The sequence below is a fragment of the Crocodylus porosus genome, unplaced genomic scaffold (assembly GCF_001723895.1).
Source record: "Crocodylus porosus isolate Cpor-Errol unplaced genomic scaffold, CroPor_comp1, whole genome shotgun sequence".
In the NCBI taxonomy this organism is placed as follows: Eukaryota; Metazoa; Chordata; order Crocodylia; family Crocodylidae; genus Crocodylus; species Crocodylus porosus.
The window spans coordinates 258078380-258095189 of record NW_017728886.1 but is presented as its reverse complement, the minus strand read 5'-3'; the positions used below and the strand labels follow the sequence as shown (position 1 = coordinate 258095189).

Genomic DNA, 16810 nt, shown 5'->3' with positions numbered 1-16810 from the left:
CGTATCATATTTCATATCCTATCATGGTATTAAATTATATTATATTATATTATGTCTTTATAGTACAGGCAGTCCTCGGACTTATGACACAATTGGTTCCTGAAAACCACTTCTTCAGTCAAAATGTTGTAACTCAGAACCAATTTTCTCACAAAAAACAATGTTATAAATGAGGGGTTGGTTTCTGAACCAAGGCCTGACACCTTATTTTCATAAAAAATACCCCACAATTTTGTATCCGATCAATTATAGATGAGTAATATTGCTACATTGATGTATTTATATTGTAAATACCAATCATATTGATTTGGAAGGACTTCTTTGAGGTGATTTTGCTGGACTTTTTGAAAGGTTATTGGCTGAAGCCTTCTCAGCAGTCTTGGTTGCAGGTTTTTCTGGAGTCTTGTCTGCTTTTTTAAAGAAAACGTCCAAGGAAGTTTGGCCAGGTGTTCTCCAGCTTGTTCACTGGTGTGGTGTTGCATCGGCTCAAGTGTTGTAAAGTCAAAACTGACATCATAAAGTTGAAACAGGGTGTCAATTTATAAACGTTGAAAGTGTGAAACGTTGTAACTCAAAACACTGTAGGTTGAGGACTGCCTGTATATCATTATATTATATGGTTATGTGATTGTATTATGCCATTATATTATATTGTGTCATTGTATGATGTCATTATAGTATTATTATTATATTGTATTGTGTTATATTGTAGTTTGTAGGCAGCTGTAATTTGAAGGTGTAGCAGGGCCCTGGGTCTTTCTTAATGAATTGTGCAGTTCAGCTAGGTGCCAGGTGTTTCTTAGACACCGCTCATGGGCTCTTTGGTGGCAGGTTGCCATTTCCGATGGGTCCAGCTTCAACTTGTTCCCACTTGGGTGCACTGGCACAGCACTCCAGGCAGCTAGGTTTTTGTTTACACCTCTGCAAGAGATCTGGGTTGAATCCTGATAATGAGGAGGTCTGAGAGAGTCTTTGTGCCTCGTGTGTGGGGTTTTTAATGCATAAAGTCAGGTATACCAAATGAATGCTCTTTCCAGTGAAGTTATATTTTTGGTTTTCGTCAACCTGAAACTGAATAACGTAGCCCTAGGGCCCTAGCATATTAACGAGCTTCTAGCTCAGGGGTGCTCAACCTCTGGCCTGCAGAGCCATGGAATCTGGCCCGTGGGGCTCCCCAAGGATGAGGAAATGTGGCCGCAAGGGAGCTGTGGCAGTTAGTAGCTCCACCCTTGCCTGCTGCCAATTCCCCAGCTCCCAACACCAAGCTCCATGCAGCTGGGATGCCTCCTCTCACCCCCCACCTTCCCTCCAGCTGGATAGGGTCCAGGCCACACTCCCTCCTCCCCTCCCCTGTGGCTGGATCAGGGCTGGGCCACCCTGCTCCCCTGCATGGGGCTGGGTCAAGCTCCCTCCACTTCCTTGCCCCAAAAGGGCCAGTTTGGAGCTGAGTCAAGCCCCCACTCCCCCGTCAGGGCTGGGTTTGGGCCAGGATGGCCCCTCTACTCCCTCTGCATGGCTGGATGGAGTCCAGCTGCAACCACCCCAGTGCTGGATTGGGACCACCAGCCTGATCTGGCCTGCAGATAGACCAGGCACTGCACATCCAACCTACTGGCCAAAAAAGCATGACTGTTGTTTTTACCTTTGAGAAAAATGTGTTGTGTTATATGTAGTGATGGACCATGCCATCTGTACCTCCTGTTTAATTCCCATGACCAGTTTGAGTCAGATTTGAGCATCTTGTTTCTTGGTGAACTCCAAATGGTAGAGACAGGCAAGCCCTGTATCCCACCTTAAGTGTCTGTGCAGTATCTGGATTAACATGTTGCCTCAGAATAATCGTGGATAACTTGAGTTAACAGCCATTTTAGTCTTGTGTATAAATGACTATCCTGTGCCTGCTTTGATGTGAGTCAAATCTCAGCTTTATCAGCCCTGGATTAAGCCAGTCATCTGGTTTTTGGCTTCAGTAGGTGTAGACAGAAGTGACTGTTTTCTCCGATCTGGCCCCTGAAAGCACTCTGCAGCCATGACCAAACACAAGTTCATGGATGCGGAGCACTTTAAGAGGGCCTGATCCTGCGACAATCTGAACCCTCATCGCATAGTGGTGTGCCTTCAGTAACTTGTGTCTGTGTGTGCCAAGAGCAAGGCTTGGCTGACACAGCCCAGCCCTGCTCCCAGTGCTGTTTTCAGAATGGGGGGGGAAAAGGGAGTGTAGGCAGCTCCTTCTGGGGTTTGCCCAGCGGGTGCTGGAAGCTGGGGCTCCAGTCAACCTTTCCCTCCATTCTAGCATGGCTGGGAAAACCCTAGAACAGACCTCTCTCCTCTGCCTTCTCTCTCTCCCATCCTGAGACAGAACGGAAGCTGGGAGAGGAGGCAGAGCAAGGGGAAGAGGCTGCAGAGATCCTCTCTCCCTGGATTGGCTCCAAATTGGAGCTTGATCTCCCACGTTTTTGACCCAAGAGCTACATTTGGGTCAGAAAGATTAGTTTAACTCAGGGTGCTTTCTGTGAAGCATCATGAGTTAGACCTGGGACCTTCACTTCTGTCTGCGCCTAATGACTCTGAATCCTTCTTGCCAGCAGCACAGCCCACTGCCCTCAGAGGAGCAGGTCTGCCGTGGATTGGTTTTACTTAGGATTCTCAACAAAATGCTTCAGTTTAAAAAATCAAACCAACATGTCCATGAGGATATAGGCAAGGTCCTTCATTTCTGTGTGTGTCAGAAGTGCAAACTTTGGTTAACTGCATCACACAATGCAGTTTTTGCCTATTGCTTATGTTGCAACAGGCTCTGAAGGGCACAGAAACTCTTCATTTTCTGTTGTCTAATTTTAACACACTTGTGCTCTGTTTAGCGGCATGACAAGCCGCTGTCACTTTCAAGGCTTGTAAAGCAGCCTTGACCTGATTAGATCTGTTACTTTCATGGCTGCATGCTTTCATAAACACTGTGGACAAATAATTTCATCCAGGATCCTACATGCTCCTTGTCCATCTTTAAGTATCTGTGAAGTATCCAAAATAGCACTTTACTCCTGAACAGTCCAGATCATTTGAGGTAATTCCCATTTAAACTCAGGAATTGTTCTGGTCTGTTTTGATGCAAGTTAAAACTTGGGACAGTCAGCCCCATATTAAAATGATCCTCTGGTTTTTTTTAGTTTAAGAAACAAGGTAGGGTGGGAAAAGCTTAGGAGAAGGGGTTGTTCCTGTAGCTAATGAGGATTGTTTATGCTGTTTTGGGAAAAATGAATAATTATTTTTCCGGTGTCAAGGCAATGCACTTAAATGGAGTGCACTGTACTAATGGAAAACTTAAGGGAAAACGTGGCCTAAAGGCATGGCACTGACTTCTATATGTCCTTTCTTCATAAACAACAAATATTTAGAACCATATTGTAATGCAAAATGGTAAATAAAATTAGGCAGAGCCAACTGTTCATTATTTAGTAAAAAGAATAATTCCTATCTCATTTGGCCTTAAAAGTGACACTGGAACTACCAGTTGTTATGAACCAGTTTTCAGAGGTAAATGCTATGCTTGAAGTGGCAGTGCAATTGCAATATAGAGTTAAATTAAGAACAGGGCTACGGGGGATTCCAGATTTCACTATTTTCCCTTGCTTTATGATTTTTTTTCCTTCTGCTCTTGTATATCTCCAGTGCTGTTGGGCTGTCCCTCCCTTGCTGCACAGAACCAGTGGTTTGGAAAACAACACTTTCTCTCTCTGTGAAGCTGGCAGATGCATGTTTTGGGAAGGCATTGCTTTCTGCAGCAGAATAGCTGCATCTTCTGAAGGGCCGCGTCTACACAAAACACTGTGCGGTAGCCTGAGATTACTGCTCAGTAGTGTCGCATGGCAGAACCCGTGGTGTGACGCTACTGCGCAGTAGTGTCAGGACTGCTGCATAGCCAGTGCCACAAAAAAGCCGTTCGTCAGCGCTACTGCACAGTAACTTGGGTTCATTGGTATGACTGCGCAGTAACTAAAGTTACTGCATGTGGCAGGGCACGGTTTGTGCCTGCCACTTCAAGGGCCTGAACCCAGCAGCTGGCAGATGCCTGATTAGGGCAGCCATTTTGGATTCAGGGCTGCCCATATAAACAGGGCATTTTGCTGCTGAAAGGCCAGGCAACAACATCGCCTGGCTGCAAGGCCACTGGTATCACTTGGAGGTAGGGGAGGAGCTGTAGGGGATGGTCCGGAGGCTCCTGGTCCTGGGCATGACCTAAAACTGCACCCTGCTGGGAGTGGGTGGCCTGGTGGGGCTCTCAGTGGTGCAGGAGCCCCTAGGAAATGTCAGGCCAGTTATTACCCCAGTGATTGGTGGGTCAGGGTGCCTTAACCCCAGCTCCCACCTTTGAATGGGTCAGGTAACAATGGAGGTAAAGGCAGCCAGGCACGGCTACGGCCACCTGAGCCCACCTGAGGAGGGAATCCCCAAGACCCCGAGTAAGGGAGACATTGTGGAGCTCCGAGTAAAGGGGGAGAAGAACTAGAGGGCTGAGGGTCTAGTACACATACAGACCCTGAGTGTTACCCTGAAAGGGGCCTGAGTGTACTTAGACCCAGTCGGCCACTACCCCGGTAAATTGGCTGGCCACTACCCCAGTGAGGGTCGTAGGAGAGGCCCAACAGACGGTACGACTGCCACTCAAGGAATGGACTAGCTAAGCCTATGGCCAAAGGGTGCCCTCTCCAAGAGGGAGCAAGGCACCATAAATTGTCGATGTGAGAGAGAGACCCTGTGAGAGTGAGGCCTGAGTGAGAAGTGGGTGGTATGACTGTGTGTGTGACTGAGGCCTGACGGCATGGTCTAAGCATGCTCTGGCTGTAGGCCGGGGGCACTGTAACATCTGGATGCCATCTGCAAGGCTTGGGCTGTGGTGTAGGGGAGGTACGGAGCTGTGGACACCTCTAAATATGGGGGTGCAGTAATGAGCAGCCTCCCATCTTATTTAACAGCATATTATTATTCCAGCAAGACGTGGCAGATGAGACCAGTGGGCAGCATGCCCAGAGGCAGGTGGGGGGCTAGCTGCAGCTAGTACCCACTTTATCACACTGCACAGTCATTTAGTCCTTGTTCATACAAGTATTAAATGACTGTGCAGTCAGTGTCTCGTGTAGACATGGCCAAGGTGTGATATAAGTTTCAGTCTTAAATGGTGCATTTACACAAGATGCTTTGAGTGCAGTAGATTAATTCTACATAGTCTACTGTGCAGTAGCATCACCTAAAAAGCATGCGCTGGCCCTACTGAACAATAGTGCTGGTTACTGTTCATTTAGTTGGTACCTGTTATTACAGGTACTAACTAAATGCGCAGTAACCACTGCACGGTAACACATGTGTAGACGTGCACGTTGTGTAAGAAATACTACTGCTATCCAGCCTTCTCATCATCTCGGCATCTATGTGAAGGCCAATATCTCCTAGTTCTTGCTACTTTCTCAGTGCAGTGCCAAATCAGAGTGAAAAAATTCCTAGAACACCCCCTCTAATACCTTTTAGGATCATTTATTTGTTCCCCTTTGCCAACTATTGATGTTATTATTCACTATCTTCAATAGATCTTTGCCATTTCAGAACAGTACTCTTTCTTGCTAACTACCAATAAGGTTCCAATCTCCCTGGCATTATTAAGGTTGTGGGAAAAAGCATCTTTCTTTTGTCTGTCTGATCACCAGCTTTACTGACGTTCTTGCATTTTCATAGATTTAATATTGTCTCCTTTTGGGTGGCTACTGAACTACCTTTTAACATAGGTTTCTCTTTGAGCTCAGGTTATTTTTTAATATAGTCAGTCTCTCTGAGAAGAACCAGAAGCCAAGGGACCTGGTTTTTTCATGCCTTGAACTTTGTGCAGTCATTTTCACTTGTGTAAAGGTAGCATAAATACTACTAAATAAGTAGTAAATACACAAGGTGTGAGGCAGCGCAGAATCAAGGTAATTATTTTCAGACTCATCATTCCCAGTTTGAATCTTTCCTCTCTTCTTTAGCTTATTCATGTGTAAAAGGGGAGAGGTCCTGGAAATGGGAACGGTCACTGGTGTGGAAGCTAATATCAAGGGGGGTTTGTAGATGTGCCAGGAGGCTGCTCTGATGCGCTTTAATTACAGCACATTGGAGCAGTCTGCTTGGAGCATGCTCCAGGCAGCCTTTGCATCTCATGTAACGGTGTCCCCGCCCCGCACTTCAGAATGGCAGTGGGGGTGCTTTAATTCAAGCTCATTGAACAAGCTTGAGTTAAAGCACCCCTGAAGCATGGGGACACTGATACACAAGACGCTGCAAGTACCTTAATTAGAGCGGCTTTCTGAGCTGCTGTAATTAAAGCATTCCACCTCTACCCCTGGGGCACGTGTAAAAATGCCCAAAGGGTCTCATGCACTTCAATCAGATGAGCTAGGTAATCTCTACCCCATAATTCTGAAAGAACTGGCACGTGAAATTGCAAGCCCAGTAGGAACCATTTTTTAAAGAATTATTGAGTCAGGGATGGTAATTTTATGGCTGAAGAATAATAAATGTAGCACCTAGATTAGAAGGGGAGTGGAGGAAGAGTGAGCTGAGAAATTACAGGGTCCTTAATGGGATGCAAGGCTTCAGAAAAAAAAATGGAAGGAAAATAATTAAAGGCATAGGGGGAAAGGAAAAATGGGATAAAGGGTGTTATAGTTTTGCCAGAAGCTTGACTATCCAACTAACTTTCTTTGGTAAAGTAACTGATTTAACTGATTTTTCTAGGTAAAGATAAGGTGGTAGAAATCATATATCTGAAGTTCATAATCTGAATTTCTGTGAAGCACATGGAGAAATTACTATTATTGGCAGAAGAAATGTAAGATGAATCTGGAACATCTAATAGGGAAATGCTATATTTTGCTAAAAGGAAAAGCATCAGATGGGAAGGAAGTTACTGGTAGAGTTCCTTAAGGATGAGCTTTGGCACTGGTTTTATTTAATATTTTCATTCATGTCCTTGGCACAAAAGTAGGAATTTATTAATGAAATGTGCTGATGACACAAACTTCAGTAAAGAAGAGGACCAGGATGATATGCAGGAAGAACTGGATGGTTTTAAAAACAGACATTAATTTAAATTCAGTAATACCTGGTGCCTTTATGAAAGAGGAGGAAGACCTAGGGAGGTTACCTGTTGATTACAGAATGATTATGAGTCATCAGTCTGACTCAGTGATGAAAAAGGGAATTGTGATTGATCTTAGGATCAAATCAGTTGAGGTATTTCCAGTGGAGACCGGGAAATGTTAATGCCATTGGACTGTTGTATATGTCTACAGTGCTGGAAACCTTATTTCAAGAAAGATTAATTTAAACTGGAACAAGTGTAGAAAGGTTTGATCATGGGACTGGAGAGGTCTGTCTTACAGGAGGACATTAGAAATTTGACTTGTTCAGCTGAGAAAGGATGTATCTGGCCTCAGAGGGGTAAACACCAAAGAGAGAAAAGTGCAGTTTATATTAAAGGATAATGTTGGCTCACAGCCAAATGGATAAAATCTGGCCATGAATCATTTTAAATAAGAAATTAGAAGGTTTGCAACCTTGAGAGCAGCAAGGTTGTGGAACAACCTTTCAAGAAGGATTCGGGGGGCAAACATCATATTCAGACGGAGCCTAGCCAGTTTATGAAAAGGATGATGCGGTATAGTTGCCTCTGGCAAAGAAATACGCTCAGTGGATGTGTCCGGATGAGTGCGCGCATGCGTTTCCCCAGGGACAAATAGCGGCGGCACATAGTCGTGCTGCTGCTTCTCGTCTTCAGGGAGTGCCCGTCATGTGCACTGTGGCACACGGCACATTGCCCCAGGTGGGGTAGGGGACTGTGGGCTGGCCACAACAGTCTTTCCTGGGGGCCTCCCAGGGCTCCAGCAGCTGCGATCTGGCAGTAGAGAGCCTGGCCAGCAGCTGGATTGTGGCTTCGGCCAGCCAGGCTCCGGTTTTGGGTGGCTCATGCTGCTGCCACGTGCACCACCCTTCTTTTTTTCTAGCATGGATTTTTTTTGACATCAGGATTCCTGGTGTCAAACTCCTACGCCTTCACTCCCCACACCCATGCTGCAAATTAGCAGCATGGGGAACGCCTGTGTGTGCGGTGTGTGGCACCATAGATGGGTCTGCGACAATGGCTACCACATGTGAACACTTGTCTAGAAAACCCCAGTGAGTCGGGAGGTACTTTCCAGTCTTGTATTTTTATGACTATACCTCTGCTGATATCCTTCTAAAAACCTGACTTGGGTAGTTTTCAACTCATGATAAACCCAATGGGTTATAGTAAATAAGAATAAGGTCTTCTGGTTCTGGAAGAAGTGTTGTCTCCAGAGTTATTCAAGAACTGAAAACCAGTACCAAATTTGATTTCCTGTTTACAGGGACAGAAGACGTAGAACTGGAAAGGACCTTTGAGGTCACTAAGTCCAGACCCCAGGTCTCACAGGCAACCACTTCAAATATAATTCTGTTAATGAACTTGTCAAACTCCATTGCAATGTAGATCCTGGGGGTTTGATAGCGAGCCAGAAAATCAAGGATTCACATATGCCTCTAACCATGCGAATGAAAGAAAAACCCTCATTAAGTTTATAGTAGCTCTGTCCCTGTGGCCAGTTATTTTTGAGTATGTCTGATATTCCAGAGAGAAAATTCTCTAATATAACAGTATTGATGAAAAATAAAGCTATTTCATCCCTGTCTGCTGGTTTACAAGCTCCTCTCTTCTTTCCTGTTAGAATTGTGGGGGGGTTTTTTGGTTTTTTTCCTTGCAGGCATCTCAGCTCAGGAAACCAATCTTTCCCTTTTCCTCTCGAAAGCACTAGACAGGCTGCAAAGTGTTGAGTGTTCAATTCCCTGCAGCAGCTCTCCAGACGTGTCTCTCAAGTGCTCCTACGGCTCCTATAGGGAATCATTTCTTCTGCTTCATAAACCTGCTCAAAAATGAAAGCCGGCAGTTTTGCCTCACTATTTGAATACACCCAGGAGGCACAAAAGAACTGTTCTAGAGAGTGCTGCTGTGAAGCATGGCACACTTTTTCCATCTGCCTTACACAGTGAAAGGGCCTAATGTAATCACCCTTAATGTTGTGCTGGGCATGTGCCAGAGAGCATAGGTGGGACAGACCTTTACATATGCACAGAGCGCTGCACTAAGGATGGCTAAGTTGCATCCTTTTGTGGAGAAGTGGGTGTGCACTACTGCACCTTAGCAGCCCCCTCTCTCCCCCTGACAATGTAGGTATGTCCTACACATTTCTTGTTACAGGGATCTGAAAATAACATAAAATATCCATTGAATCATAAGGTTGGAAGGGACCTCAAGATTCCAACCTCCTGTACGAATGCAGGACGTGTTATTCCTAAACCAGCCCAGACAGATGCCTGTCCAGCCTCTGTTATAAGGAAGTTGTTCATCATATAGTACTCGGAAATTTGCTTAAGAAAGGTATTCAGCATAATGGTTTTTAAGCCTGCATCCATTTGCCCTACCAGGATGCATTATACTAGTGCTGTCATGCTTGCTTACACTGACCTGTTTGTACTGGGAGGACAGATCTATTTTACCATTTTCCCACACACTGGCATCAAGCCTCAGTAGGATTCCTTTGTGAGCACAGTATCACCAGTATGGAAAATGGAGGAGTGCCATCTGTCCAGGGCAGGATGGAGCCACCTGTGTTAAGTATCCAAGTGATATAAAGTGGCAAGTGTAAAGTAATAATTGTAATGCATACCCTTATTGCCTGGGGTAAGCCAGCTATCAGGGGCATTCAGCATATCATTCTACAGTTAATGGAATCGCTGTGCTCATCTCTGCAGATTGCCTTTATAAACCTCTTCATCCGTATGCCAGATGGAAGCCCACAGATCAGGATTAAAGTCTCCTTCAGTAAGGGCTATTCAGCCCTGTTCATCTGTAAATAATAAGACTAAAGCAACCTATTTCCTTCTCTTCTCAAAGGGCTCTAAGTATAGGAGCTGTATTGTCTCAAATGACTTCCTGAGGCACTGATGCAACATGAGTACCAAACTGTAACAGTCCAGCCCTTGTGAATAGTGCTTCAGCTCAGCAGCAATAATAAAAATGGGCAATTTGAGCAAAACTCTGAGAGGTAAAAATTCCTGGAAAGAAAATTATTTAATTATACTGCAGGGCTGTTTTCTTTCCCTATTTACCTTTTACTTCATTTGTCCGTGGAGTGCTTTTGCAAGGTATGAGAAACTTTTTAAGAGCTAGCAATCATAAAAACACCCATTCTGATTTTTTTCGCACAGTTACCTTAAGATCAACTACACGTGCAAAGTAGATATCACTCTATAAAAAGCTCCGAACAGCTATAAAGTTAGACCTTGAAAATGTGTATTAACTTTATAGCTGGTTGCTACTGAGGTTTAACATGCAAGTGTAGCAGGGTCTCTGCTGTGGCTGGGAGCACCACCAGCTGATGGGGCTCCAAGTTGCATGGGTGTACTATAACCAACCATGGGGGTAAGTGAAACTTTCAGGGCTGGGAGATCGTAGCAGCTGTTTTGCCCCAGGCCCAGGGGTTTTATACGCCCCCAACCCTGGGAGAATGCAGCTTGCATAGTACCCCAGCTCTGGGGGACTGTGGGGTACCCTGCAGCTGGAAGCCCCCTCAACCAGCCATGGAGCTTGCTTGCTTCTTGCTGGTGCAGGGGTTCCCCTTGCACGAGCAATAAGGTGTGGTGGATCAAATGTGCCATCTTAGTCATGCCTCCTGCCATGCACACATGGCGACTGTGTGGATCATGCATTAGATCCCATTGCATCATTACCTGCATGTGCAGAAGGGGCACTATAAACACGTACTTCTCCAGCCAAGCTGTATAGCAGGGAACTGAAAAATTATAAAAGAAAAGCTTATGCATTTGAAACTTACTTGTTACAGTGGGCTGGAGATGAGGTAGTATGATCTGTAGCCATGAAAAAAAAACACACACTTTCATGACAGGGTTTAGGTCAGTAACATTGGACCCCTTTTATTGACTGGAAGATTGCCTGGCAAAGGTATTGTTACTTTAAATTTTAGCTGGGATGGAAAATGAGATTATTGATCAGTGAGACTATTCCAGTCATACATTGAAAGCTTTATCGGGATACACTTAAGCACTAACTTATTTACAATAATAATTATAAAGCTCACATAGTCTTGGAGTCGAGGGAGGTGGGGTCAGCTGGCCAGGTGTTGCTGCCTTCTTGGGGAGTCACAAGGGTCAAAGTTGCTCAGCAGAGTCTTGAGTGAGCCGATCTCTTGCAGCTATACAACTTTTTTTATACTACATGCTGCTAGCCAAAAATGCCATTCCATATTTAGAGACGCAGTGTTGCAAAACACCAACCCTGCCTGGGAACCCAAAACTTGCTCAACTCAGTGACATGTGCTTGCACCAATACCCTGGCCAAGCAGGGCTTGCCAGGCCTACAATATCATAATGTGGATGTTCAGAATCCTGGTCCTGCATTGGATCACTTGTACTCCAGTTAATGAACTGGTAATGCCTTGGATCAAATTTAAGAAATACCTTGGATCAAATTTAGCCCAAACATAAGCAGTAGTAATGGGGACCAGTGATGGTATTACCCAAAGCAAGAAGAAATATGTTACTGCGCTGCTTAAGAGTCTCGCTCCTGATTCCCCCTTGCTTCCCATCCCCAGCATGGCATACTAACCCCAGCGCCGTGGCACAACTTTGCTAGACAACACATTGATTGGCAGTGGAGCCAAGGGCCATGCCCACACCAGTCCTGCCCATTCCTCAGCTGGTGGTGGAAAATGACATAATGTCCTCACAGAAGCAGCCTCCTTTTATCATCCTGCTACTTGTGATCTGAGTAGGTAGCAAGAACGTAAGAGGGCATAAAGAATTTGCCTACTGCCTTACACAACTGCACAAATTGGCCCACAATCTGGCACACTGAAGGCAACAGAAATTGTGCCTACTAATGCCAGGGTCATATTTGACCACTTTTAGTGTTATTTTTTTCTTTTGTTTTGAAGGTAAGGTCAATTTGTTTCTCAAAATGCTAGGTATTATGGTGGGACATACCGAGGGGTCATCTTTTACAAATTTTGTAGCAGTCGGTACTCCTGTTGGCACTTGTACTGAATGTCTCTTTATTAAGGTGGAAGAAGGGATTTAATTAACTCCTTGAGTAGATCACAAGTAGAGTAATGAAAACTAACTACCTGGAGGAAATTTTCTTGCAGTCACTGAAGATCTTGTTCGACGACGTGCAGAACATAACAACTGTGAAATTTTTTCGCTGGAAGAAATCACCTTGCATCAACAGGAAATAGAGAAAATAGAATACCTTGATAAATGGTGCAGAGACTTAAAAATCCTCTATCTTCAAAATAATTTAATTCCAAAAATTGGTAAGTGTTTTTATTTTCATTCTGTTTTATATTTAAACTGAGTTACAGGTGTGATTGTGAGGTCAGAAAATGGCTATTAGGTTTTGAGTTTAAGGTAAAAAGAACAGCAGGAAAGAGGAGGAGTGGCTAAATGACTTTGGGCTTGATCATGCCCTCTGAGCATCTTCTGTCTGTGTTGAATTCAGCAGTTGATATGGGCTCAGAATGTTACGGGTTTCAGCCCTAATATTAAAAAGCTATTTATGTAGTTAAATGCTATAGATCAAAGTTATCTTGCATTTTTACCTTTCTTGCAAAGAGAAAGCGGGTTTGTTACCCACTCTGAATTGTGGTATTAGAGAACTGGCCTCTATACACCGGTCCCTAGAAGTCCTCTACTTAAAGCATACACTTAAAAATAACTATTATGAGTCCTTAACTCCCCTAGGTGCTTCTTCTCTAGCAAGGGACCCTGTAATATGCTGGCACTTACAGCTTCCCAGAGAGTTTACTGTTAGTATATATAGATGAAAAAAATGTTATTTCAATTAATTCTCAAAAGAAATCCTCACTTTATATTGGGGAGAAACTGTCATGTTCTTCTATATAAATATAGCCCTTTGATGATAGGTGGCAAAATTTTGCCTATCCTACAAGACATAAAACTTCACAAGGCCTAGGTATACAGAGAACCTGGATATACAGAGAAGTTGTATGATGATATAGCATCAGATGTTTGCCCAGACACATCATAGATAAATATAAGGTAAAGTTCTTATCTGGAAAAGCCTAGACTGTACAGTGATGACGGAGGAGGGAAGGAGAAGCACCAAAAGCAAGCGGCTGAGTGGTGATATTGATGCCATGTAAATTACCTTTGCCCCTCATTTTAAAAAGGAAAGTTTTTGGGTGAATAAATGATTTGCTGATCTCACAGGCAGGGGAAGAGGGGGCTGTGAGGGAGGTGTAAGGTGCCTTTAACACTTGTACACTCCCCTGTCCAGAGCTGCTCTAGTGGCGGGAGAGGTTTCCAGTGTAAGCCTGGGTACTTTCCCAGGTTGCCCCAAAGGTGACTGTGCTCTGTGCGGTGGCGCTACACCAGACTTACCACCCTCAGCTTCAACCTGGGTGCCTCTGGTGCCAGGGAGTCTTAGGAAGGCAGACTTAGGGGTGTCTTCTGTAGGCTCACGCTGGGGAAAGTAGCAGAGTGGGTGCTCTTTTATACTGCTTCAGCCCAGTGATGCCTACAGTTTTGGCCCTGAGCCCATGGACAAATGAATGGCATGGGACCCATCTGTGGGGCCAGATGAGCTTCTCCTTGCCTAGGATCAGGCCCTAGGCACCCCACATACCTGGGGGCCCCACACTGGCCCTCGTGTGCTGAGATCAGGCCCTGTGCCATCCTGTATGCCTAATCTAGTGCACAAAGCCATGGCCTGCAGGGCTCCCCATAGATCCATGGGGAGCCGGACAAGCCAGATGACATGGTGCTGAGGGCTGGATCTGGCCACTGGCCAGGGCTTGAACACCTCTGCTTCAGCCCATCCAGGAGGGCCACAGCAGGGGTGGTTGTGGTGATATTTTCACCTTCTCTGTTGCTGTCCCCCACACCTGTAAGGATTTATCTCGTTCTTCTGATAGCCCTCATGTCTCTGGAAGGTTACTGTGGAATAATCCTTCAATTAATCCTTCCGTTCACAGCAGCTCACTGCAGTGATCTCATTTTTAATAAGATGCAGATTTATTCCTTAATTCATCTAAACAACTCAGAGCTAGAAATGCATGAGACTTCCAGGAATAGCTGCCACCATAGTGCAGCTGACTACCAGGCAGAGCACGTGCATATCACTTGAGAGATGCAACGCCACATGACTACTGATCAAAATAAGCAGTCTACCCAACACCTAAAATATATGATAATCTGGTCAGTTCTCAGTAAGTCTATGTTCCTAGCCTGACAGCTTGCCAAATACCATACTATTTACAATCTCCCTTTTCTATGCAAAATTGTCAGAAGTATTTATGAAAATCCAGCAGGCTTGAATAATGTAGCTGGTAAACTCCTAAGTGCTGTAGCTATTAGTTCTGGTTCTCTTCTTTTCAACACATGTATGGAAACAGCCATAAGATACCACTGGCTCAAATGCTGACAGTCTGGGGATAGCTCCCAGCTGTGCACATCCACAGGAGATGCAGAGACTCCTGTCAGTTATCAGACTACCTGCAAGAGAGAAGGTGCAGCTCAGACTGGCAGGCTCAAGAAAGCCATTCAGAAAGCTAGCTGGGAAACTGTTTTCACCCTGGAGGGATAGCATCTGGGATGACAACAAAATGGCATCTTCCTAGGGTCCTGTGAGACTTACTGCCTCATCAAGGGAGATGCATGGCAACTAAATGGCTCAGCCTTCATAATTTCAGACATTATCAGACTGATTTTTGTGACTTTACTGGATACAGTATTTACTGTAAGTTGTGGTCCTTTATCATGTTGCAGATTTTTAGTATATATTTCATACATCTTGTCTTGGCCTGCAATTTTTTTCCTTTCTTCTTTCTGGAATTGATGAAGTTCTCTTCTTTTTCCTCTTTCCCTCTCTTCTTTTCTGGTATTACTACTTTTAGTTGTTTTCTGCAAACAAAGATTTCTAGACATTGTTATACAGTGAAGACCCATTTGGATGATTTCCCTGTTGCAGTTGTTTTGTGGTGGGAAAAGAATGTTATGTTCTGGGTCCCAGACTGTTAAAGTATCTTGTGGCAGTGAAAGTCCTCATTTCTGGGATGTTCAGCATGGGAAGAAGGGTTTTTAGAATGCATTTTTCCTTGACTGACAGTTTTATACTGTTTTGCATTTAACCCACAGAATAAGCAACCCATAAGTAATAAAACTGCTAGATTTATTGAGTTAATCTTTTCTGGTTTAACTGGTTTTATCACCAGAATTTCACCACTGAATATTTGTCTTAGTGTCTCATAAAATATACATGTACATGTGTGTGTGTACGCATGCGCACACGCACACACACACACACGCTATGTGATTTGATTTGGTTGCTGATTTGAGTCGGAGGAGATTCGGCCTGACTCAGTGGCCGAATCTCCAAATCTGAATTGAATCGGGAGACCCCATCAGGAGATTCAATTTGGAGAAATTTAACAATTCAGCCATAGACACAGCTTTATGTGTTTTTTCTACATAACTCGAGGTACCAGGTATGGCTCGTGAACACTGAAATGGCAGAGTGAATGGAGCATCCCACGGGAGCACAGGGGGCACCCCCTAACCCTGGCTCAGCAACTGGTGCCTCCTGGGTCTGGGTGGACACTTGGGGTCCCTTTGTGGCTGATTGCCAAGCTGGGGGAGCATGGTGAGGGGTTCCTCCCATGCTCAGCAGTGGAAACCCTCGCATTCTCCTGGGACACTCCATCAGCCCCACCATCTCAGCATTCACGAGCTGTGCCCAGTACCTTGAGGCATGTAGAAAAAACATATAAAGCTGTGTCTATGGCTGAATCACTGATTCCCTGAATCAGAATCGAATCTTCAGGTTCAGATTTAGCTCAATCAAATTGGGACAGTGATCTGAATCAATTAATCGAATCACTGTCCCCCAAGTCGGGCCAAATCCAAATCCATTTCAGATACTGCCTGCTTTGCACACTCCTAACACACACACACACACACACACACAGAGTAACAGTTTTTTTTTCTTCACTTACCCATTTCTCCCATATTGCAAAAATCTATCAAGGATAATTCTTGAACATAATATTTACTATGTCCATTTTGTGTCTCAAAAGAAGCAACTGAACATCTTCTCTTGTGCCCTTTGTGTTATACTGATTTAATAGCCTTCCTGTCCAGCAAACTTCTTCCCAGGATTAATATACAAAAACACTCTCTGATTCTGTTCTCTTCTGTAAGCTCCTTTCAGAGAGCATCTCTCCTACAAATACTATGCTTAGTGAAATGCAGTAGTCTTTGGTTTGAAAAGGATAGGTTAAGTAATATAAAGAACTTACAAGGATTACACAGTGCCTCACTGCAAATAAAGGCTGTAGGGGGCTGCTACCAGTTGTCACACATCTAAATGGGACAATTTGGAATCAAAGACCGAATATTCTTAGATATAGCACTAAAATTTTGTGCTGTATACAAAAAACAACCTGCCAGCATGATGTGCATCCAAGCTGTCAATGGTCTGGACAAAGGAATGCCGTACTTCTAATTCCCCCTTTGGTTTCCATTTCAGGCTGAGAGCCATGGGACTCTTTAGCCTGGAAAAGCGCAGACTCAGGGGTGATCTGATGGCCACCTATAAGTTTATCAGGAGTGACCACCAGGATCTGGGGGAACGTTTGTTCACCAGAGCGCCCCAAGGGATGACGAGGTCGAA

At 44.5% G+C, this 16810-nt stretch overlaps 1 protein-coding gene across 1 annotated transcript in view; it reads left to right on the top strand.

Moving 5' to 3' along the window:
- The window catches only part of LRRC6 (leucine rich repeat containing 6), a 57770-nt gene that overhangs the window by 479 nt on the left and 40481 nt on the right, over positions 1 to 16810 (top strand). Inside the window, exon 2 of the mRNA XM_019547387.1 lies at positions 12267 to 12438. Coding sequence (XP_019402932.1) covers positions 12267 to 12438 — 172 coding nt within the window. The remainder of the gene's footprint in view (positions 1 to 12266; positions 12439 to 16810) is intronic.